At 39.5% G+C, this 24,341-nt stretch overlaps 1 protein-coding gene across 1 annotated transcript in view; it reads right to left on the reverse strand.

Moving 5' to 3' along the window:
- Positions 1-853: 853 nt before the first annotated feature.
- FAT4 (FAT atypical cadherin 4) overlaps positions 854-24,341 on the reverse strand; it is a 155,957-nt gene continuing 132,469 nt past the window's right edge. Inside the window, 7 exon segments of the mRNA XM_079771296.1 lie at positions 854-4,766; positions 6,896-7,157; positions 11,627-11,844; positions 13,687-13,811; positions 17,572-17,751; positions 18,611-18,696; positions 21,729-22,036. Of these exon segments, the coding sequence (XP_079627422.1) occupies positions 2,902-4,766; positions 6,896-7,157; positions 11,627-11,844; positions 13,687-13,811; positions 17,572-17,751; positions 18,611-18,696; positions 21,729-22,036 (3,044 nt within the window). The 3' untranslated portion in view covers positions 854-2,901.

The following is a 24,341-nucleotide window of genomic DNA, read 5'->3' on the forward strand; positions in this document are numbered from 1 at the left end:
CGCAGTGTGTGCCTGGAAGAAAAGAACGTTTGCACAGAAGCCCCAAAGAATGACTGCATTCCAGGTGGTCCAGTAAACCCTTACAGGGGCTGGATTAAAATTCCCAGGTCACGATTTCGGGTGCGAACATACCAGTCTAGGCCACTATTAGCCATTTATTTGAGGGAATTGCTACCCTGTCAATTTGTCCATAATCTCCGGTAACCACAATACACAATGCATCCCTTTGCTATTTCAGTAAGTGAAGTATTAATCTCCACTGTAAGTGAGACTTTTGTCCCATACGTTTCTGATTTGTTTTGCTCTAAGTACTGTTTTTGCTTCAGTGAAAAAAGATTTCCAAGAAAAACCAGACAAGAAATTGTCCTAGAAAAGTCCTGAGTCCTAAACTGGGATTGATTAATGAAGGAACCGGCAATTCTCTATCTCGCGAAGAATTCTGAAGAACTGGAACACAGTCTTGGCATCAGGTTCTTTCCCCTTAACCCTTCCGATAATCGTGTTGATCGATTTACTTTTGCTCTGTTCTCAATTATGGAGTTTATATCCTTGAAGACATTGAGATGCTTCAGTGTTTCTGGAGAAAAAAAAACCTGTATTCTGTTTTGAGTTATACCATGCAATCAACATGTTCCCACATTTGGCTCACACATTCATAATACCAACATTCATAGGGAAATACCGAAGCATGTTTGTTCCTCACAGGTGACAAAAAAATTTAGTGTCTTACACTCAGGCTAAACCACATTATAAGACTATTATAATTTAGATTAAACCCACATTTGATTTCCTCTTCTGAAACCAAAAATGCAATCCCAACATTATTAAATGACAAAATAATTCTGGCCTAAGTTTCAGTTTGTTGGTACTGATTTAAAACTATTTTATTTACTAAAAACTTCTACACATGGTTAAAACCCCTATTCAATGTAGGCCAGTCAGTGGTGCAGTTGGAAAATAATATTCTCAGCAGATATTAGGTCTGGGGCAGATGTTTAATAACAAGCTCTGAGACTGTGTGGTGATTTGCTGAAGTCCTGTTTTTCAGATGTGACTATTTATGCACAGACGGATCCTGTCCTGGGCTGGGCTCCTTTCCTGAACTGTTTCGCTCCTGGGTAACTACCTGCAGGTAGAAGTTTGTCTTGGCTAAGGTAGGCAGAATTTGTTCCGAATTTATGCAGCGGAGTGATCAAGGACGTAGACGGGCAGGAGGAGGTGAGCTTTCACTGCCATTCTTTCTGTACCACTGGACTTCAAGGAAATTTGGGAGAAAATGAAACCCAGACATTTTTCCATAATTAGCTTTAATCCACTGCTGCTCCTATAACTATAAGCCTGGTCCAAAGCTGGCCTTCGGTGAACATACTCTACTGGGAACTTCCAAACATTTACTGCCAGAATGCTTGCACCAAGTTCACAACCAAGTTAGTCCCCCAAGACCCAGGCTAGTCGAGACTCATTATGCTCTTGGGAAGTCCAAGAACTCTGACAGGTAGGAATGCACTAAATCAACCTTAAAATATCTCTTCTGGCAATTACTCACACTCATGTTTTTTGCAAGAAAATGAAGTTACCCATTTACATGGTTCAACTTGCCACGCCCTACTGACAAGTAGAAACTATTTTCAATCAGGGGGAAGAAAATAATGCTGAGAGGTGAAAGTTTAACATTACACCATGAATGCAACATATTTTAAATAAATATTTTAATTCTATTGTTGGCATTTTACAAGTAGAAAGCATACAGTATGTTACAAATATCAAAATGTGAAAAATATGAACGTTACATAAGTAACAAATGTAAAAAAAGTATTTTCTTACCTTCCCGGAAAGTAAGAAAACTCTTCAGCATAAGAAAATATCAGTATCAAAATGACAGCTTAGGTGTAAAAAAAAAAAAAACAACCCCAAAACACAAAACACGTCTTTACAAGGTATTAAAAAATGATCTACAAAATGACAGAAAGTAAGAAGTGATGAAATTTGACTTTATATAAATTATAAAAACTGGGTACTTAGGGTAAATGCTAAATGGTTGAAAAGTATGTCCAATCGTAGGCTTTGCTTAGGTCAATTCTTTAAAAATTTAAAAGCATAGAACTTTTTTTTTTCAATAAATAACTTTCCAAAGTGTCTCTGAGAGGCGCGGCCGGGCCTTACTCCCCGGCAGCAGGCGGCAGCGTTCTGGGGCAGCATGCAATCGCTTTGCTCCTCAGTGGGAGCCTGATGAGAAGAAGACCATCACTGTCTACACAGAAAGGATTCAGAAGTTTTAACACAATTTCGTAAGAAAGTTCTAAAGTGCTGAACACAATGACTTCGTTTTAGTACCCAAGGTCATGTACAAGGTAGTCAGACCCTCAGACATTTCCCGATAAACATCGAATATGGAGACTACGATCCTGAAAAGTGTTAATAATACCTAGTCTTTCGTTCAAGGGGCAGGAGGGCTCTTTGCTACACGTTACAAGGACTGGTTAAACCTCAGGGGTCTTGCAATGCAAAACATAACAACAGCAACACAGCGGCAACAAGACACAACCCCACCGCGACAGCAACAGGTTCATTTCTGCCATGGCCAGGGCATTCATTTTTGAAGTCACACAGCGGGCCTTGGTAGGTAAGTGGGAGAAACCTGCCGAAGGCTGCGCCCCCATCACTTGGTCACACACGATACGAAGCATGCAGGACGATAAACGCAACGGGGCCCGTTTGAATGAGAGAGCTGTTCTGAGCCGGGTTCAGCAGCATTGTGGCTATTACTTTTCGGTCTCCCTCCAGCACCAGTCCTCACTGGCCGGTGTTGCAAACACGACCCCGGCCCTGGTCGGTGACCTGAGGGCCGCTGGGGCGCCCCTTGCTTTTTCTGTCTGCGTCCTGCCCCCCCACACTGGGCGCTCACACATACTGTTCTGCTTCCCCGTCTTTGGGGACCGGCTGACTCGTCCCACTTTTGCCGTCTTCACCGGCCGCTGCTTTTTCCGGGAGAGATGCCAGATCTTTAAACACATCCACATAGTGCCCGAAGCCGGGGCCCCAGTTCAAGAGGTTGTCCCAGTTGAAATTCCCTGCTGGCTGGCCCAGCTTCAAGGGCAGCGTGTGGTCGGCCACCCCGGGGGCCTGCGCGCCCACGGGCGCCCCCTCGGCCCTGCGGCCGTGGTACCTTCGGGGCTTCAGTCTGGCGCCGTAATTGTCCTCATCGTCGGCGTCCGACTCGTTGACTTGGGATAACTTGGGCATCCGGGACGTGTAGACCATCGGCTTCTCCCGGTCGTACTCCATTTCCGAGCAGGTGAAGGACTCGTGCGAGTCGCTGTCGGAAGAGGATTCGGGAGCGGGGATGCCGTCGGCGGGGTTCCGGGTCCTGGACAGCGGCCTCCGGCAGTCCTCCTCCGAGGACGACCTGCCGTGGTCCGCACTGCAGATGCTGGGGTTCCGAGGGCGCGGCGTGTTGAGCCTCTCCACCTCTTCGATGGACAGCCCCACGGGCGGGGAGGATTCCAGAGGGATCTGCCCCATGGGCTGCTTCAAGCGGCTCCCGGGCCTGGAGCCGTGCGGGGCCAGGGCCTGGGGGCTCTTGCTCCTCCTCCCCAGCCGCGTGGGGTAGTTGAAGATGCCCGGCTGGCACGCGTCCCCGTGCATCTCCGCCGCCGCCGTGTTTGCGTCCCGCGCCGGCAGGTGCAGCTCCCGGGCCGGGCTGCTCCGGTAGAAGGTGGAGGACTTGGCGAAGGGCGCGGGGCTGTGCCGCGACAGGGGGTTGGGCGTCGGGCAGGCCGAGTGGCTCAGGGAGCCGGTTCTCAAGCCCGGGCCGTAGGAAGGCTGGTAGGTCAGGCTGCTGGCCCCCAGCGGCATGGGGGACTGCCGCGCGAAGCCCAGCGGGCTGTGCCTCTGGATGGAGAACTTGGGGGTGTGGCTGCGGAACTGCTTGTAGTGCTGGATGATGTCGGCGTCCGAAGGGGCGATGCTGCTGGCGTTGTCGATGTCGTAGTGCTCGATCTCCTGCTCCGGGGAGGCCAGCGGGGCGCTGGGGACGGTCTCGGAGCTGTGGGGGATGTCCGTCTCGTCGTAGATGAGGTAGGGGTTCTCCCTCTCGATGATGTCGGGCTTGGGGTTCCCTTCGGGCTGCTTCCTCACAGTCATGTCGTCCCCGTAAGGGGGGATGTTGTCCGGGTCGTCGAAGGCCACGTTCTCACTCCCCTTTTTCTTCTTCTCCTTGGGCTTCTTCTCCTCCTTGGGGCTCTTGGCCTTCTTGCCCCGGCACTGGTTACAGAGGATCAGGCTGAGCACCAGGAGGGCCAGGAGGGTGGCACAGCTCCCCACGATGGCGGGCACCGCCCACAGCGGCAGGGACATCTCCTCGGGGCCCGGACTCAGAACGCAGACGTGCCCTCCGGGGCTGCCGGCTGTGCACACCCTCCCCGGAGGGCAGGCCACGCCGAGGCAGGCCACCACCGTCTCACAGGTGCTGCCCGTGTGCGACTCCGGGCAGCTGCAGGTGAAGCCCGAGTGCAGGCCGGGCTCGCAGCTGCCCCCGTTCTGGCACGGGTGGGAGGCGCAGTCCCCGGGGGGCACGCACTTGTAGGCGTACCACTGGTTGATGCACAGCAAGTCGCCCCAGCAGGGGTTGCTGGCACAAATGTTGGGCCCACGGCAGCCGATCTTCACCGAGGGGTCCGTCTTGGAGATGGAGGCCAAGCTGTGCTTCCCGCTGAAAGGCAGGCTCTCTCCACCGTACAGCACGGAGGCGATGCAGCCATCGAAACCTGCGGGGAGAAGGAGCCGTGGGGCGTTTTTTAGAGAAAACTTTCAAAGGCTGATGGGATCTGGTCAAGAGAAGCTTCACAATCGTGTCACGGGCGCTGAGAGACGACCGTCTAGGAGCCCCCGTCCAGTTCCAGGGCAATAAATCTGTGCAGCTGACACGCTACCTTCTTAGCAAGACTTGCAGAAGGAAATTGGGGTGGATCGCTCAGACCCCTCTACCCCACTTTTCTCCTTCTTTTTATTTATTTGGTTATCTATTTGTTTTATTTTTTGTAGTCTATATGCCAAGAACTGCATGCGCAGAAATAAAATTTATTTTAACAAATACTTATAAAGAACACAAAATAGGCCAATGGATTCCATCATTAGATCCTGCGTTCTCAATGGAGGTGATATTGCTCCCAAGGAGTTGAGAAAAAAAAAAGGAAGCAAGAGAAACGCCTTAGCTATTATAGTGGTTTGTGGATCTTGAAAGGGCGGATATAGAGTATAACTCCATATCTCATGAGGTGGGGATAGTGGGGGTTAGAAAAAAGCTCTACAATGGCTCCTTAGAAGGTGAAGATAATTTTTTTAAGAAGTTGAGAAAACGTTGCTTGACTGGAGTGTGCTAATCTTGCTAATGCTCCTATTAGCCCAAGACTCTATTTTGTCACTAACAAGATGCCTGATTTACATTGATTTGTTTTTCTAAAACACCCCAAAGAATTAACATTCCTATTCTCAAATAAGCTAAATATAAATGACTTATGGCCTGGACTTGGACGTTGATGCCCTAACTGAATGACTCTCTCATGCATTTTTCAATTTTCCTCTTACTGATACATCATTCCATCCCAGTGACCTTTCCATCCCTCATCCACTCCTTTTCCATGAGCTGAGACATCTCCTGCATTTGCTCCTACTCTCTCCGTTTTCTTTCTAGTCTCCTTTCTTTCTCATTCAATCACATCCATGCTCAGTACTTCACTTACCTGCTTGACACTGGTAACTCCTAATATGGATTTTCAGGGGAAGTCCACTCCTTATTCTAGCCCATCTTCCAAAAGGTCTTTCTCAAAGGTGCTCCACACCCAAAATGCCCCCAACCAAATCTTGATATTCCCCATAGGCCTGCTTCTTTTTGTACTCTTCTGCACCTGCCTTTCTCAGTGGAACTAGCCTTCTTCTAGTGGAAAAGTCAGAAACTTCCTTGAATTTTACCAAAATCACCAACGGTTTGGTTGACTTTTAAAAATACTTTTTCCCTACCAACTTCTTTACAACTCCTCTCCACCACACTAGTCAGAGCTCACATCACTACAATGTTTTCCCAGCTAATTTATGCAAGGTCACTGGTGTTCTCCTGCAATGCATTCTCCATGGCAGAGCCTGAAAGATCTTTAACATCACGGGACACTTCTAAGACTAATTTTTTAGTAACTTCCCACTGTTCCGAGAGTAAGACCAAAACTATATCATGTTTTAGAAGGCCCTACTTCATCCTTTACCTGTGACATCAGCTCCCAAGGTGCTAGGTTCTGTGATCTTGAATTACTCTACTTTTTTTTTTAAGTTTCTATCAAAATAATTCAATCTTTCATATTCTCCCGTCCTCATCTTCATAGTTCAGATTTAAGTACAAATGCCAATTTTCCAGGAAAGCTTCCCTTTCTCCTTTTTTGGGCAATCTCTTCGAATTCTATATTCTCTCTTCACATCATTTGTTATAGCTTAAAATAGTATATTTATTTGTGTAATGATTTGATTAATGTTTGTCTCCCTTACTGGGCCTTGTATTCTATGAGGAAAGTGGCTATTTATTAAGTCTATCATCACACCCCCAGTGGCCAGTATAGGGTTCAGAAATATCTGTTGTGTGAATGAACAAATGAATGAGTAAGTGAATAAATGTATAAATAAATGCTTGGTGGACAAGGAAACATCAACACACAATGGGCTGAACTATGACTTGGTAGAACAAATGCAAATGTCTAAGTTAAGTGATGGCCAATAATTCATTATAAACTTTCCAAGGATAGTTATGACATTCTTAGAATATTCATAATAGATATTACCAGAAATCTGACTACTTTTAGAGAAATAGCTTTAACTTGCCTTTGTGATTGGACTCAGCATGAGCATTTACCTGTTTGAGTATCTCGATGAGCTTGATTGGGTGGAATTCCTCCAAGGGATATAGTGAGCACGTCGAGGCCACCAAAATTCTGAGTAGGGTGGGCGATATCTCTGTTGTATATCCTGTCGATGGACAGTATTGTGGCTGTTCCATTTTTTCCGATTAGAAAAGTATGCCAGTGGCCATCAGCAACATACACTTCAGGAATATTTCTCTCCACTTTCCCAGCAATTCCTGCATCTGATGTAAAATGTACTTTGCCATTCTTAATCTATAAACATATTAAAACAATGTACAATTAAACTCTAACATACTTGAATAAAAACAAAATAAAACATTAAAATATTGGTCAGTTCAAAGCAGCTAGAATAGCTGAAGAGACTGAATATATTAGAGTATAGTTACCTATCAACCTCTATGATTTTAGGTAGCATATACCTTCACATTCAATAGTTTCAATAGTTTTCAAGGTATTATTATATTTTTACTTAATTATTCAAGATGCAGAGAATTATCTTCCAGAACACAATTGAGATAATAATGGGATGAATGGCACTTTTAAGATAAGTAAATTAATTTTTTAATGATTTCCTAATTTTTTTTAAAAAATATGTTTTTATTTATTTTAGAGAGAGAAAGCGAAAGGTAGAGAAAGAGAAACATCAATGTGGGGGAGAAACATCAATCGGTTGCCTCCTGCACATGCCCCAACCAGGGATTTAACCAGAAACCTGAGTATGTGCCCTAACAGAGAATCAAATGGGTGACCTTCTTGTGCTTGGACGATGCTCAATCAATTGAGCCATACTGGTAGAGCATGATTTCCTATAATTTAATGGCAATGGTGAGTGTAAATAAAATTGGTCAGTACATGGCCAATAATGATAAAAATATTGAAACTACTTGCAAAATAAATCAATTCTTAGATAAAAATGAAGAATAGTTGGAAAAATGAAGACAAAAATAAATTGTTTCACCTGTCATGTATGACACACTGGAATCTTAGAAAGAAATCATGTCTAGTATTTACATCAGTTATTGAGATTAAAAAGAACTATGATGAATAAATGTTGAGTTCTTAATAATGAGGTGTCTGGGCAAGTCTTCACTTTGGCTCTTTTCCAATATATCTAAGGGATATTCGGTTTCTGTTACTTCGCCCAGTAGAACATTGGGTAACAGGATGCTCCTACTCCCATTTCCAACCAAGTTCCCAGTATTCCGAGTAGACACTTTAGAAAATAAAATAATTTATGAGGCAGATGAACATTTGGTTCAGAGAGCATCATCCCATCAAACTCCCAGACAGAGCTGGGGCCGGCAGGAGGATGAAGTGACACCATGTCTCACATGACAGGCATGAAAGGATGGATCAGTTTATGTTGTCACTCAGATCAAATGCCATTTCTCCATGCAACAAACACATCTGGTAGAACTAAAAGTCAGTGCATCTGTACTGTGGAAAATATGCCTAACACATTTACATATGTTATTCATATTGTAATATTTTATTAAAGCAGTCTCTCTAGATAATAATATATTTCAGTACCAAAATCAGATAGAAAAAAAAGAGTTGTGGTTAAATGACAATAACATTTCATCAAATGGGCAACGTCTCATGACATGCGGTAAAAACAGCAACTCGTCTTTGGTTGTAGCCAGAGTCGTTTCTGGAAACAGGCCTTGGGAAGGGCCTTCTCGCAGCTCTGTGTCTCTCGCCTGATGGATCACAACTCGTCATCCTTTTACCTGAAGAGAGGGTCTTTGGGATAGACCACAGAGTGGATCCACTAAGAACATTACAACATTCTTAATGTTTTCCCTTTCCCTAATAATACTCTACCAACAGACTCCTGTATTCTTTTTTAACTTCCCAAACATCCTGCTAATGTTTTGCTTTGTTCATTTATTTATTTTTTAATCAACAGACCTCTGAATCCCTCATCCCAAGTCTGTACAATATACCTAGCCTCACTTAGCAACAAAACAAACCAAAAAGCTCTGCACCAAACCACAGAATTGATTTGGAATAGAAAGTCCATCATCTGTTATTACAGAACTCCAACATGGAGAGACACAATACGCCACGACAGACGGGAGATTTGGGGAACACTTTAGAGTGTCAACACGCTATACACAAGCGGACTTTCCTTTTGCTTTTCTGGCTGAGATGTCCTCACCCTCATTTCGTTTTTATCCAAACAGACTCTATTGATATATTCGCATCTCTTCGCGCATTGCTATTGCTACCCACCGCTGACCCTCTCTTCCACAGCCGTTTACAATCCCATCCTTTTCCATTTTCACAGAATGTGTGTGTGTGAGAGAGAGAGAGAGAGAGGGGGGGGGGGGGGGTCGGAGGGGGAAGTTGATTTAGAGTATGCAAACAGGAAGAAAGAAACTGTCAGAAAGAGAGCCGAAGGAAAGAAAGAAGAAAACCAGGTGCCGTGGCCACTGATAAGCGGGCTGATAAGTAAGTCATCTGAACTGGCGCCCAGGCTGCACAAGCACATTGTATTCCTGCCATCCAAATAGCGTGCCTGCTCCCAACAGTCACCCTCTTCCTGTCTATTGACTTCTCCTTATTCACTGGTTTTGGTTGTTGTTGTTTTTTAATCTACTTACTTTACCTGCCAAGCCCCTTTCACCTCTGAAAAGATGCTTTTCAAAATTTCATACAAAAGAAATGTGCCTTTTGGTCTCATTAGTCATTATTTTTATTCGTTTGCACTGACTTTGCCCATCTCCTTTGAAGCGCTCCCTACCCAGGGCACACAGTCTGGAGAAGCAGCCTGCTGCCGGGCTGCGGGAAATGCAAGATTTTATGGTGACAAAAATGGGTCCTGACATTCAGCCTCTTCCTCAAGGAAGAGGAAAGTCTGCCTCGGGTGTCTTCAGCCACACTGTATTTTGATTGTCTCGGCTTAAGGAGCTACTGTACAGAAATTTTTCACATGTCATTTCAATGGCACAAGGACTTGGAAGCAGCTTAACAGATAATGCTCAGACCTCCATGTCAGAGCCTCTCAACGCATAGAAAACATTTCCTATAGACATGCAGGTCTACTTTTCTCTCTGCTTCTTTACTTTCTTGGCTTTTAATACACTTCCCAATGAAAATGATAAATGCCAACTAATAACATTATACAATGACTCGCATGCTTTGTTTTGTAGTTGCCCTGTTAATTCGGGAACTGGCTCTTTGTTTCCATAGTGGAGGTAACGTTACAGGCCGAAGACGTTCCCTAGGCCTGGGTTAGGGCAGTTTCTCACGCTGGTACTACTGACATTTCGAACTAAATGATTCTTTTTTGTGGGGTGCTGTGTTGTACACTGTAGGATGTTTAGGGATATACCACCCCCAAAAACCATGACAATCAAAATTGTCTCCAGACATTGCCAAGTGTCCATACAGGGTAACATCACCCCCAGATGGGAATGGCTAGACTAGGGGATTATAATGTGGGAATATTTAAAAGATTGGTATTTTTTACTTCTTATTAAAGATGTGTACATGGAACATAACAACCAGAGTTGGCTTGGATAAAGAGAAATTTTGAGAATAAAGAGGCTGAAGTTTAAAGGTGAACATCTGTTTTTACTTTTAGTATTATATGTGAATTAAACCTAGCACTTTTCTATGCATTTTGCTTTTGGCTTTATTAGCTAAGCTTTTAGTAATTTTCAAAGTATTGCTTTATAGGTGGAAACAACTCAGGAAATTTGGGTTTGTTTTCTTAAAGAATTTACCAAAATTCATATAAAATTATGAGTAGAATTATAATATACAAAGTAATGTAGAAAGCAATCAATATAACTAAACTGAAGAAAATGATTATCTAATAGATGTCTTATTTGTGGGATAGAAAGCAGAATGATCATTTTAGGAATAAAGAATTCTGATTTGATGGAAAATGCATGCCTAATGAAATTATTCACCAGTGCAGTGTCTTATTTACAGTCAAGAAAAAAATAAGAAATGATGTAAAAGCCTAATGATAAATCAATCCACTGTTTTCATGAAATATGATGTTTAAAAATATTTATTTAGAGATTATTTGAAGAATTTAGCTATAATTTTACTTATAATAATTCCAAAGATACTTAATTTCACAGGGTTTACCTGGATGTAAGTTAAAAATACACTCCGGAGTAAAGCCAGATAATTTCAAATGTTTGTCTTTATTCCAGTCCTGCCCTTAAATGTACGGGGTGGGGCAAACATAAGTTTACAGTTGTGAGTACATAAAACACAGTTTATTCTTGAATTATTACTTATTAATCATTGTATTATTTTCCATAAGAACAACTGTAAACCTACTTTTGCCCCACCCTGTGCACATACCATTGTTTGAAATAATTCTTGGAGAAAAGTATTTTTCCTTTTCAAAGACACATTATCCTTTTGTTTTACTTTGTTTAAAAGTAGGGGGAAAAGCAATATAAATTTTTATCAGACAACATAGATCACAACGAATTCTTTCCCTGCTGGCCTACCTAGCAGTGGTCTCTACTCTAAACCAAGACAAAAGTGTTTAGAAACCAAACCATGCAGATCTTTGTTACTCTGGCCAATGCCAGGGAAATAGCTAAGATAGACGATATTGGACTAGTGCCCAGCATCAATCGGAACTCTAAAGGGCTGTACAAACAGAGGACAGAAATTGTGGGAGAAGTGATTTAAACCATGACACAGCAGGCGGTCTAATCAAATGAAGTCACCATTAGCTTTTATCTTACCTTCACAGTAGTATAATTGCTGCTTTCTTGGATATGGATTAAAATGCCATTCTCGCTTCTTGTCCTGAACTTTACTTCCAGACTGTTCACACCAAAAGGTTCCACCGTGGCCCCTCGTATGCTCTGTCTTAACAGATATTCCCGCTTCTCATTCTGACTCATGTGGTAGTCCAAGCGCCCTTTGCCTTCCAATGACAAGGCAGTGTCAGGAGTAACAGCTGCAAGCCAACAAAGAAAGGGACAAATAAATGCACCCACTACTTCCTAAAGAGTGTCTATAGGTGACAAAACATTATAAAAAGGGACAATAAAAATACTAAGTGTTTAGAATTAATGTCTCCCAATTCTCCTATTGAAAAATAATTGCCACTTCTGAATTATTGTATGAGTTGATTTCAAATGCTAAATCCATTTCAGAACCATGAAATGTAAAACATTTTATGACACACACTAATCATTTGGGAAATATTCATTAAATATTTGATACTTGATATAAATTATAAATATCTGAAGAGATAGCCACCTGTTAAAATTTGGGGGAAACACAGTGAATCATTATTTATTTATAATGGTTCACTGTGTTCCTAAAATTCATAAATGAATATATATTTTCATAGTTAAAGTGATTTGCAATCTTCAAAGTCTCTAGCAATTAGAAATTTGAAGAAAAAATATACAATCACATATTTATATTTGTAACTAACTTTATGATTAGTAATAATCATACAGAATTTAATTTATCACCATTTATAATTATGACTTATCATAATCTGATAAAGTTTTCACATACTGAAGTATGGCAGTTTGTTATAGCACCATAGCTAAAGAAAAAACATCAAATGAGCACAAAAGGGCTTCAGCATTAAATGGTACACTTCAAAAAGGCAAATTTTATAGTATGTAAATTACGTTTTTTAAAGCAAGATATTTCTAAAGCCAATGACTCACTTCATACTCAGATATAATTGAGTTCCTACTTATTAAATACTCATTACTTTAAAAAATATGTGTCAAAGTCCTTTTTCCATATTTGTGATTTTCTCCTAAATAATTAAACACAATTATACCTCTTCTACTACCATATTTTTTATGATAGTGTCCTTAATTTAATCATGAATTTCTATTCATTCTCATATTATAATAGAACCAAATGACTCTTTTAAAAAGTAGTCAGTTAAATGCAGTGATTGCAGTACTAACCACTTATTTGAAAACGAAGCAATTTTTATAAAAGAGAGCTCATTAGGGTTGGATAGTCAGTGGATGTACAGCTTGAAATTAGAAAAAGCCACGGTCTAATGATGGCTTGAACATCATTAAAATCTTATTAACATTAGGGTTGTTTAGAAACAAATCACTAATAAAAGGATTTAAAACCAATTTTAATAATTGAAAGTTAAAATTCAAGTGTCATTTTAATTGTAATAGATTATAATGCATTGTATGTTTTGAGTCCTGTGTTCAGTGATTTATCATTTACATTTTTCTACCAAATATAAAATATTCACCAGAGAAATATTGCCAAAAGGCAGATAATATGAAGCCCCTGGCCTTGTAGATTGCCTAGCTTTCCTAAAGGTAAACCAAACATAAGTGATATAATTTTAAAATGGAGCCCTAGCCAGTTTGGCTCAGTGGATAGAGTGCTGACCTGCAGACTGACGGGTCCCAGGTTCGATTCTGGTCAAGGGCACATGCCCAGGTTGGGGGCTCAATCCCCAGTGTGGGGCTTACAGGAGTCAGCCCATCAATGATTCTCTCTCATCATTGATGCTTCTATCTCTCTCTCCCTCTCCCTTCCTCTCTGAAATCAATGAAAAAATATATATATATTTTTAAAAGGAAGCTAATGATGTATTTAGTAAATAATTTTAAAAGGATGTCACTCTTCCTCAAGTTAAAAATATAAATTTTAAAATGTTACTATATTCACTGATGATTGCCCACTTAATATTTTCAATATTTAGAATGAAAACATAATTTAATTCCTTATCTAGGAGCATATATCTATATTGTCATAGTTACTATAATTTCCAGTGAAAGGTGAGACGCTTGCATACATTTTTCACAGTATTTGCCGGTCAGCCCCTCTTTGCAGTGACACTGCTGCCATGACCAGTAATCCGTGCACGTGCCACCGTGCTGGCAGGGGCTGCGAGTACACGCGCCTTCCAGTCTGGGGCATCTGAAACCAAGTCACAACAAAGACTCAGAAAACACAAGACATGGTGGGGGGAAATGTGTTAAAATTAAACACAAACGTTTGTTAACCTGCTTCGTTTCGTGCATTCAATTCTTTAAAACTTAAGTGACAACATTTGTAGCATCTAATCCAGGGGTCCTCAAACTTTTTAAACAGGGGGCCAGTTCACTGTCCCTCAGACTGTTGGAGGGCCGGACTATAGTTTAAAAAAAACTATGAACAAATTCCTATGCACACTGCACATATCTTATTTTGAAGTAAAAAAACAAAACGGCAAAAATACCCGCATGTGGCCCGCGGGCCGTAGTTTGAGGACGCCTGAATCAAACTGTGACAAATGACCCGCCTCATTCATAAAGGAGAAGATTAAACAGAGTTAACCCCTTACACGGTAAAGAAAAAGAGGTGATAATTTTTTTCTTTAAGTTAATTCTAAATGGAGCAAGTCATCTTGGCCCAATAACCACCATAGTTAATGTGATCCCGGGGCTACGTATTTATTTGAAGGCACATCTCCACCAGACAAATCATGCAACTAAAGTTTATCGAATGTCTTCTGTATGGCAAGCACTATTGCAAGCATGGACATAACATGATGAAAAAACCCATGTGTTCATGGAATATTTGCTTTTCCTGTGGGGGAAATGGGCAAAAAGCAAATTTAGACAAATGTTCAAAGAAGGAGATTCTATGGAAACAGTGAGACAGAGAATGGGTATTGGGAGTTTGGGGGGTTGCTGGGTCTCTAGATTAGGCAGTGAAGGAAGGACCCATCACTCTTATAAAGACCTAAACCAAGTGAGAGAGCAAAGTAAATCTGGTAGAAGATCATTCTGGGCAGAGGAAACAGTAAGTGAGAAAGCCCTGTCATGTGTGAGGAACACCAAGGGGCCCAACATGGTTAGATCATAGAGAACAAGGAGAAGTGTAAATCGATGAGGAGTTAAGGGGGAGGCCTGGCCATGAAGGACTGGTACATCAGGGTAGGAACTGTCTTGTATTTAAAATATTATTCTGGTTGCTGGTAGATTACACGTGACATGTGTCAGAAAGAGAGGGGCCAACGGTAAGTCTAAAAGTTTTGGCTGATCCGGTGGATGGATTGAGCTATTCCTACCTGAGAGGGGAAATCTGTGGGAGGAGGAGACTGGGAGGAGTCAGGAAGGAGGATCAGAAGTTCAGTTTTAAACTTATGTTTGTGATATTTGTTAGAAACACACATGGAAAGTTGAATAGGGTGTTGGATATGAGGGTCTGAAGTTCAGAGGACAGGCCAAGTTGATAATAACTATTTAAGGGTCACGAGCTTTAGAGAGAGTAGTTAAAACCAAGGACTATAAAAAGTCACTTCTAGAATGAAAATAGATACAAACTAGAGGAGATTAAGGAGGAGAAAAGAAGAACTATAGTAGGAAACCAGGAGTATGCCATGTGCACAAACTGATAAACTACTTTTAGGGAGACAGAGTGATAGACTGTTCCTAATAGTGCTGACATTCACATAAGATGAGAATTGGCCACTCATTTTAGCAAAAGAAGTGAATAAGCACTTTGATAAAGATAGAACAATTTTTCAAAGAAAAGACAGAAAATTAAGGTGGTAGAAAAAAAGGAAAATGGGACTAATAAAGGTGGTTTTTTAAAATAAAATGGGTGGAATAACAGCATGAAGTGAGATGAGAAAAAGACAGTTGAGTGCTGGAACGCTGTTTTTAGAAGGTTTGCGGGATGTAGGCTCTTGCTTGGTCTTTGTGGGAGTAGGAAGAGTTCATTCATAACAGGTTACAAGGTACGCTACAGGACACATGGGCAGATGTGGAGGAATGAGCTTTGGGGAGTTTTCATTCGACTGTAAAATTTTCTGAACTTTGGAAGCAAATTCATTAGCTGAGAAAAAGATGCAGGGGATGTTTGAGGTCTGTGGAAAGAGGAGTCATGATCTAGTCATGAAGAGAGTGTGAAAATTATTAAGCTAGGGGAATATAATAAACTGCCAGGCTATATTATGTCCACACTAGAGGTTAGTAAACATGAATTTAAACAGACTACAAACTCCTCAGGAGCTCCAGGCCAGGTGCTACCTCATGATTTAACTCACTAGCTGGTTGACTTGAGGCAAGATTTTACAAGTCTAAGTAGCTCAGTTACTTCATCTGTAAAATGAAACTATATCTACCTCACAAAATGATTGTAAACATGAAAAGAACTGATAGTGTAAAATACTAAGAATACCATCTGGTGCATAGAAGATATCAATAAATGTTGGCCTTTGTAGACACCAGATAAATCTGAAATTTAAAAAATAAAAGTAAATCCTCAAATTTGGGAGCTTTGACATAATTAGTCTTTAAGTCTCTTTATTCTAGCATATCCAAAGAAAATGACATCCATCATATCAAAATAAGATATGTTTAGAAATAAAACTCAACTTATTAAGTATAAGATAAAATAATGTTTCCAGTGAAGCTTCAGTCTTAAATTTTGAAACTTTTATGACAGAGTGATAAAAATTTTCATTGAAAGAAAATTCAATTTCAATTTACAAATTTTCTGAGAAGTCATAAAACATATAATTCACATGAAGTATGATTTGAGGGAAAATCAACACCAGACTATTCCTTATAAAAAGGCATATATAGATGCAACAAATTATGTACATATACTACCACTATAAACTTTGGGGAAAGTAATTTGGCAATAGCTATGACTTATATCTCTATGTTTTGACCAAAACAGATGTTCACAACATATTTAATATTTCTGCCCAGCCAACATGGCTCAGTGGTTGAGGGTCGACCTATGGATCAGGAGGTCACAGTTGTAGGCTCCCTGGTGGGGGTGTGTGTAGGAGGCAGCCGATCAATGATTCTCTCTCATCATTGATTTTTCTGTCTCTCTCTTCCTCTCGCTTCTTCTCAAATCAATAAAAAGAAATTTTTTTAAATTTTAATATTTCCAAAAATATTTGCAAGATCATGAAGATACAGAAGAATGCATATCCAACTATTTAATAATGGTTGGCGATGAGAACTCTGTATTTTCCTGTACATAATGTAATAGTACAATTTTATAATAAAACAATGATGACATAAGAAAAAATAAAAGCAAATGCAGATTGCATTAAAATACTTAAGTTATAAACATGAGGAAGTATTCACGACTTTTTGAAATTTTCTTTTTAGAAATCTCAAGAAAATAATGCGAGCAAAGAATTTTGTAAATACATATTAATCACAGGGCTGTTAATATATAAATAAAACTGGAAACAATTGAAGTGTACAACCACAGTTAAAATAGGGCACATCCATATTATGGATTAGTCATGGGCATAACAATTACCTAAGAGTGTCTGCGGGTAGTTAGTTTATAGGCTACTTTATGTTTTTCTGAACATACATTATTGCTAACCCATACATCACCATGTGCCAGGTTCCTCTCTGTAAGATTTACCTACTTTACCATAACTCTGTAAGATAGGGTATATACATACATGCATGCATATGTATGTTATTTTTTCTTAGACTCCAAAAAAAATAAGAATTAACTTTCTAATTAAATATTACATGCCATGCCAAACAAAATTTCACAACTATGAATAAATATTTAAAATTCAAAACAATGTAAAACATTGGGGCTTTGTAAAACATTTCAGGGCTTTGGCACAGCAATTTCATCATTTGATGGTCAATTATCACACACTTTTTGCACTTTCTTGAAAAGGTAAGAAGTAAAATTGCCATACTGGTCTAGGATGCCTTGAGCAGCCAGAGCTTGGCTGGGCTCCAGAGGCCTTCCATTCACTGCAAACTCCATGATGCAACCGATGAAATCGTGGCTTTCCACGTGTCCTCTCCTCTGAAGAACTGGGTCTAGCGATCTGATACCTCCGACTGTGACTCGATTTGGCTGAACGTCAAGAGTCCTCCATAAGAAAGAAAAGTATATTAAGTACCCACATGATAGATTTTAGCAGGTTTCATTTAAAAAAGTGTGAAGATAACTTTTTCTGGCAGGTGTTATAGGATGGTGAATTTGAGTGGAAAACATTACTGATGTGTCACTGTACCAGACAGATACCTACAGGATTATTTAAGGTCTGAATAATAATAAAACTTATGGAAATGGTATTTGCAGAGAGTCAAGTGGGATGTATATAACAATGTTGAATTAGTAAGGAGCACACTATCAGAAAGAATATAAAATGCATTAGGAGTAGTGACAACTCTAATGTTAATGTCAGAGTACGCTTTCCCTTCACTACAGAGATGATAAGGAATGCCAATAAGTTGATTACTGCAATGGATTATGTGACACTGCTTATTTTTCTGTTTGTTACTATTTCTACTGAAGTTACTTATGTTTTAGATCGGGTAATGATGTGTTCCCGTTTGAAGTGCTATTGATAAATATCCGTCGGTACTTGTCACATGATACAACGTTCAGAGACTGTGTCTAGAAGGGGTGGAGCCCTTACCCTAGCCTTGCAGGACCCAAGTCACATGCAACTATTTCCCAGAGATTCTCAGAGTCTAGGCTACGTCCATCTTTCCTTTCTGCAACTGTATTCTCATCCCGACCACTTCATCTCACACCTTCTTTTTAAAAACAAATTTTGTGCACCACTTATTAACTTTTTATTTTGCAGCACAAATATCTCTTTGGAGAGGATGAAAGACCTTAAATTTTGATGCAATACTTTGCATAATAAAATTACTTTCAATTGTGTAATTTCCTTTTTAATGTCAAGTAATGGTAAAGATCAAACTAATAGTTGTACGTACCAGTCATCTGAGATGGCCACGTTGCTGACAGTGCAGTATCCTGGTTCTTGGTTCTCAGAACAGGAGTCCACAGTTAAGGAAGCTGCCTGTACAGCAAGAGAAGGAAACGTTCAGCCGGGTGCGACTGCTACCTGTGTCCTTTTCCAGCCAACACTGCCCAGGGCTGGTTTCGATGTGGACGTGATTGTGAAATTGTGATAACATATTGATTTAGCATAATAAATACAATGCAATAGTAAGTTATAGACACGTATTTCTTTGATATGCCTAAAACTAAATTGTGAAGGAATTACATATAAGGGGTGGGAAGGTGCTTTAAAAAACCTTCTCTGGCTCTTTTTTTATAGATGAAAGAATCAAAATGCCATTAACATCTCTTAGATATTATACAGTGGGTCTGAGACAGCTTTCTGGAGTTACAATAGTGATAAGCCTGTTTATTCTACTAGCCAACTAGTCTAACAAATGAAAAAAAAAAACACCACACATTATATTTCTGATTTTTTAAAGTCTTCTTCCAATAATATGTCATGCATATATACAAAAAGATTTTGCAAGTACAATGTACATACTATTATAGCAACCTAAGAAGACTGAAATACATGCATTAAAGTTAAATTTTGAGATAATGTAAAGAAATAAGTTAGATGCTCTTTTCATTTATAAGAATCATCCTATATAATAAAAGGCTAATATGCAAATTGTCCCCTTGACTGGGAGTTCGACCAGGGGGCGGGGCCAGCCATCCAACCGTCTGTGGCCCCTTCCCCCTGCTGCCCCCGCCCCCAATCGCCCCCCCATCGGGGGCGGGGCTGGCCGACCTCCTGCGGCACCCCCCCTCCCCAGCCAGCTTGGCCCTGATAGGCCACCATTGGTGCGGACCAGCTGGACCCCACCTGTGCACGAATTCATGCACTGGGCCTCTAGTTATTTATAAAGAGCATGAGGTTGAAAATCTGCATATAACTGTTGACTTCCCAAAACTTAAGTTGTCCCTCTTTATTGGTTAACTCAGGACCCCCTGTGGATACTGAGATCAGCGGATGCTCCCTAGATAAAGCAGCAGAGACCAGTGAGTGCTGTCAGCCCTCTGCCTCCTGATCCTGGATCAGACAGTACAGGTATTTATTGAAAGACTAGAGGCCCGGTGCATAAAAATTCATGCACTGGAGGGGGTCCCTCAGCCCGGCCTGCCCCCTCTCACAGTCTGGGAGCCCTCAGGGGCAGGAGGCGACCCGGCGATCAGGGGAAGGCGATGCCCCATCACACCTCTGCTGCTGCCACTGCCGGCCCTGGTTACCTGAGCCTCAGCCGGCCCTGGGTGGCTGGGGGGCTGAGGGGACTGGGCACTGCCATCTTTGAAGGCTTGGCAGACAATTAGCATATTCCCTCCTTATTGGCTGTGGGTGCCGCCATCTTTGAGGGCGGGACAGCAATTAGCATATTCCCTCCTTATTGGCTGTGGGTGCTGCCATCTTTGCAATGGTGTGAGGGTCAATTAGCATATTCCATCTTTATTAGATAGGATATCCACATGTAAGTGGATGCACACAATCCAAACCCATGTTGTTCAAGGCCCAACTGTCTATGCAAGTATTAATTTATAAGAATGGTTACCATTTGAGTTTAATTTTAACAGCAGAGCAAGTGTAAGAAGCAACACATGGAGGTCCAGCAAGTTGACCAACATTACTCTTACTTACATGCAAAAGCATCTATCTGGTTTTCAGTCCTCCTGAATCAAGTCACTTTCATTATGTATAGAAATTATTCATTTCCTTAATACCCCATTTTTAGAAATATTACATATGATTTTGAGGAATTGCCCATAAAATGTGTACTTAGATGAGAGACTTGTAAAGGTATATCTTAAATACCTTACATTTCAGAAATAATGAATGGGGTCAATGTATAGTTTATTGTGCATCAAATATTACGGAAGTGTTTTAAATTATTTCTATCAGTTAATTATTATTACTTATTATAAGCTTCAGACAATGAACTCTCATAAGCCATGTAAATTTTTTTCTTGCCACCTTTTCAAGGAAACCATAATAAATACTAACATTATAGGAAACATTTACACTTCCAATTCTATGTCAAGACTTTTTTTAATGTCCCATTTAGCTAATTCTTTCAATAATTAATAATTTTCTTATGTCCTATGAAATTGAGTGATATTAATCTCAAAGGCAGTATTAGGTTTTCATGATATAGTTTATGTTGCTTATGTGGACTATTTCATTTATTTCTAAAAAAAACCCAACACAACAAAACATTAACACATCTCTCTCTGCATATACGATGCAAAGTATCCAACAATTCCAGAGATCCCTAAAGCAATAATAAACTCGGGAGTATCACTGGATATTTATGAATGTCTTAACTAGAAAAAACAACTTAGATAATGGTATCATATTTTATTCAGACTTAATATTTAATTTTTTTTATTTTCTAAAAGCTTGATGATACAACTCAATTAAAATACCTGAGGGAAAGCTTTATTTGGATAGTAGCTCATGCAATTTAATCTTCAGAGTTAAATGCACCTTCTTTATTATTGAATTTTTCTACCAGTACTGCAATAAATTGAGAAGTTTCTGTCCTGTGGATGAAATGATTCAAGCTGAGAAGTTAATGATTTTGCCAGTTTCCAACAAAGTCCTTCTGAACTGTAGAAAATAGATTCAAAATCCAGTAGGGGCCTTGTTTTGGATGTTTTCTGAAATAGGGAGACATTTTTCCACTGACCGAAGTCACAATGACAAGAGTTTCTTTTTCCCCATTTAGTATTATTCCAGACCTGATGACAATGGCTACATATTACAAACAAACTGAAAGAATCCTTTTGCTCTCCTTTTGGGCGTACCTCAAAGTACCTTTTTTTCTTTTATCTCTCTCTTGCTCCCAAGCCCTTGTGTGACACAATCAAATGTTTATGAAGTTTAAAGGGACCTTGGAGGTCAAGAGGCAAAATCATCTACTCCACATAAGAGTCCACTGACAACACCTTAGCTATAGAGTTATCTTACCTATGCTCTGAGAATTGGGATGAGGGTGCTACTTACTATCCCCTATTAGAGTGACTGTTCATATCAGGAAGTCATCAGTGCCTTACCATTCCTGCTCTCCTGGCAATCACAGTGTGAAAATGTCCGTCTGACACCTTCTTCATGGTGGTGAGTTTATATGTACCGCTGCCTAAATTGTAAGAGAATCTTAGTCTCTCTTCAGCAATTTCAAGGGCCAAAAACTCAGCCCGGTCCCCTGTCTGGTTGTCATAGTTGTAAAGCAATAAAGCATGACTTTTAATCGTCGCAAATTTAACATAAATATAGTTGTTATTGGGGTCCAAGCTGGGAAATTCCATGTAAGATAACTCCTCAAATCCATAACTATTCAACTCGCAGTGTTTTCCAAACACACCTGGAGACAGAAAAAATTGAAAAATCGACACATCAAATTCCGGTAAAGTTTTATTCAATAGCTTTGATTAAAATACAAAAATTAGTCATACTTACAACATTTTTTCTTATTCTCCCAAGAATACTATCTAAACCAAATTGAAATGGAATGAATCGATGATCTTTAAAACATGGAACAGAGATGATAAAGTGGTTTAAATGCTTTTCTTTGGCCAATTAGGGAACATATTTAAGTATGCCCCATTTCTAAAAATTAGAATTAGTGGAATGAAGTATGTCCAAAAAGATTTCTTTCCTGGAAAGCTTTCAAAATTAGTTGGTCAATCTTTTTAAAGTTTCATATGCTGCAATTTTCAAACAAGGTACTTCCTTCATAATATATAATTCTTTCTTTCTCCTATCTCATAAATTCTTAAAAACAATTTTAATTCAATTGAGCATGATAAATTTTGTTTTGACTAAAAAAAAATCAGTCTCTGTGCCTGTGGTATTTTTAAGGGTCACAAATTACAGAAGAGAACCACTGCTTTTAGGGAAATTAACTGTCCTAGTTTTTACTTCTTTCTTGTTTCATACCCACTCTGGGCATGATTTATACCAGGCTCCTTGGAAATAGTTTTCTGTTTTTTCCAAAATCAAGCATTCCCATTTGTTTGTGCTGGTTCTTTTTCAAACTTGAAAAATGAGTTTTATTGATGTTACAATGCTATGCCAAAATTCTTTTCCCACAAATATTAGTAGACTGTAGCAAATGATTGGAAAATTAACCCATGCCAATACATCGTGACTCTTATTAACTTGCAGAGGTTTCATGCCTTCATTTTGGCTGCACATCTCTTATAAATGTGTTACATTTAGAGTCAGGGAATTGTTCAACCAGAAGCAACCAATGCCATCATTTTACAGAATATTTAAAAATCGCCTAAGGCCACAGAACCATGGGAGTCAGAGCCAACACTGAAGGCCAGATCTCCTGATTGTCTAGTTGTTTAGCTGTACCACATTTTTTATCCAAATGTTCTTTAAATCAAAACAGCTTAGTAGCTTCTATAAAAGCATATGTCTACTATCTTTTCTTTTTCTGTAATCACATTCATTGTAAATGAGTAGAAATATAAATAATTTCTTTTTATCGTTAACTGAAGTTTAAAAAAAGGAAAGGAATATTTGAGTTGCATATTATAAATCATATATTACATATGGTATACATTTATTTATATTATAAATATATTATATCTATCATATAGTATTTATATTTTATGTTGTATCTATAATTTATACTCACATACAATAAGATTTTACAATTTATTTATATTAAATATTTATTATATTACATATACCTTATATATGCAGAAGGAGTAGCCAAAGTTAAAGAAAAAGCAAAGATAAGCATACAAATTAAATAGATTATTGCAGAAATATTCACTATGTATTTCCTCAGGTCTCTTCTGATTAAATTTTAATAAATCTATTAAAGTGTGCTTAAATTGTATATTCACATATGTAGAAAGTATACAGATCCCAGAAACATATTCTACATTTTAACTAAAATCAATACTGTATATTAAAACATAAAAATATTTCTTTATGGAATATATTTTTTTTCTTTTTAAGGAGTTTTGATATCGTTTCTAGAGAAAAGTAAATTTCTATTTTGAAAATATAAAAGTTGAAAAGTTGAGGATTTTAAAATCGCCTTCCATCTGAAATGCCACAAAATAAACTTACATAAAAGTCAAGAGCAATTATTAAAATTGCTCTAATAAGGGATTTTTTTCTTGTGTGTATATGTATATGAAGTTACACATATACAATTATACAGGCTCTCTTTATAAAAGTCTTAAGCATTTTTTAAAATATATTTTTTATTGATTTCAGAGAGGAAGGGAGAGGGAGAGAGAGAACGAAACATTAATGATAAGATAGAATCATTGATTGGCTGCCTCCTGCACGCCCTACACTTGGGATCGAGCCTGCAACCCGGGCATGTGCCCTTGGCCGGAATCAAACTTCAGACCCTTCAGTCCGCAGGCTGACGCTCTATCCACTGAGCCAAACTGGCTAGGGCAAATCTTAAGCATTTTATGTTTTTTTCTAAAATATAAATCTAAAAAAAATCTAAATTAAAAAGAAATCAAATCCAAACAAATCTTTCACTGTTGAGAAGGTAAACAGTGCAAATTTTTTTCCAACTTCGAAATTATGGTCAAGATGTTGTTTTATAGGATGCATGTGTAACGATCTCCAGCTATTTGTTTGAGGCATTCCATCTGCCATTTTTATTTGTATGTTTCACCCACATTCAA

Source organism: Cnephaeus nilssonii (genome assembly GCF_951640355.1).
Source record: "Cnephaeus nilssonii genome assembly, chromosome: 5".
NCBI lineage: Eukaryota > Metazoa > Chordata > Mammalia > Chiroptera > Vespertilionidae > Cnephaeus > Cnephaeus nilssonii.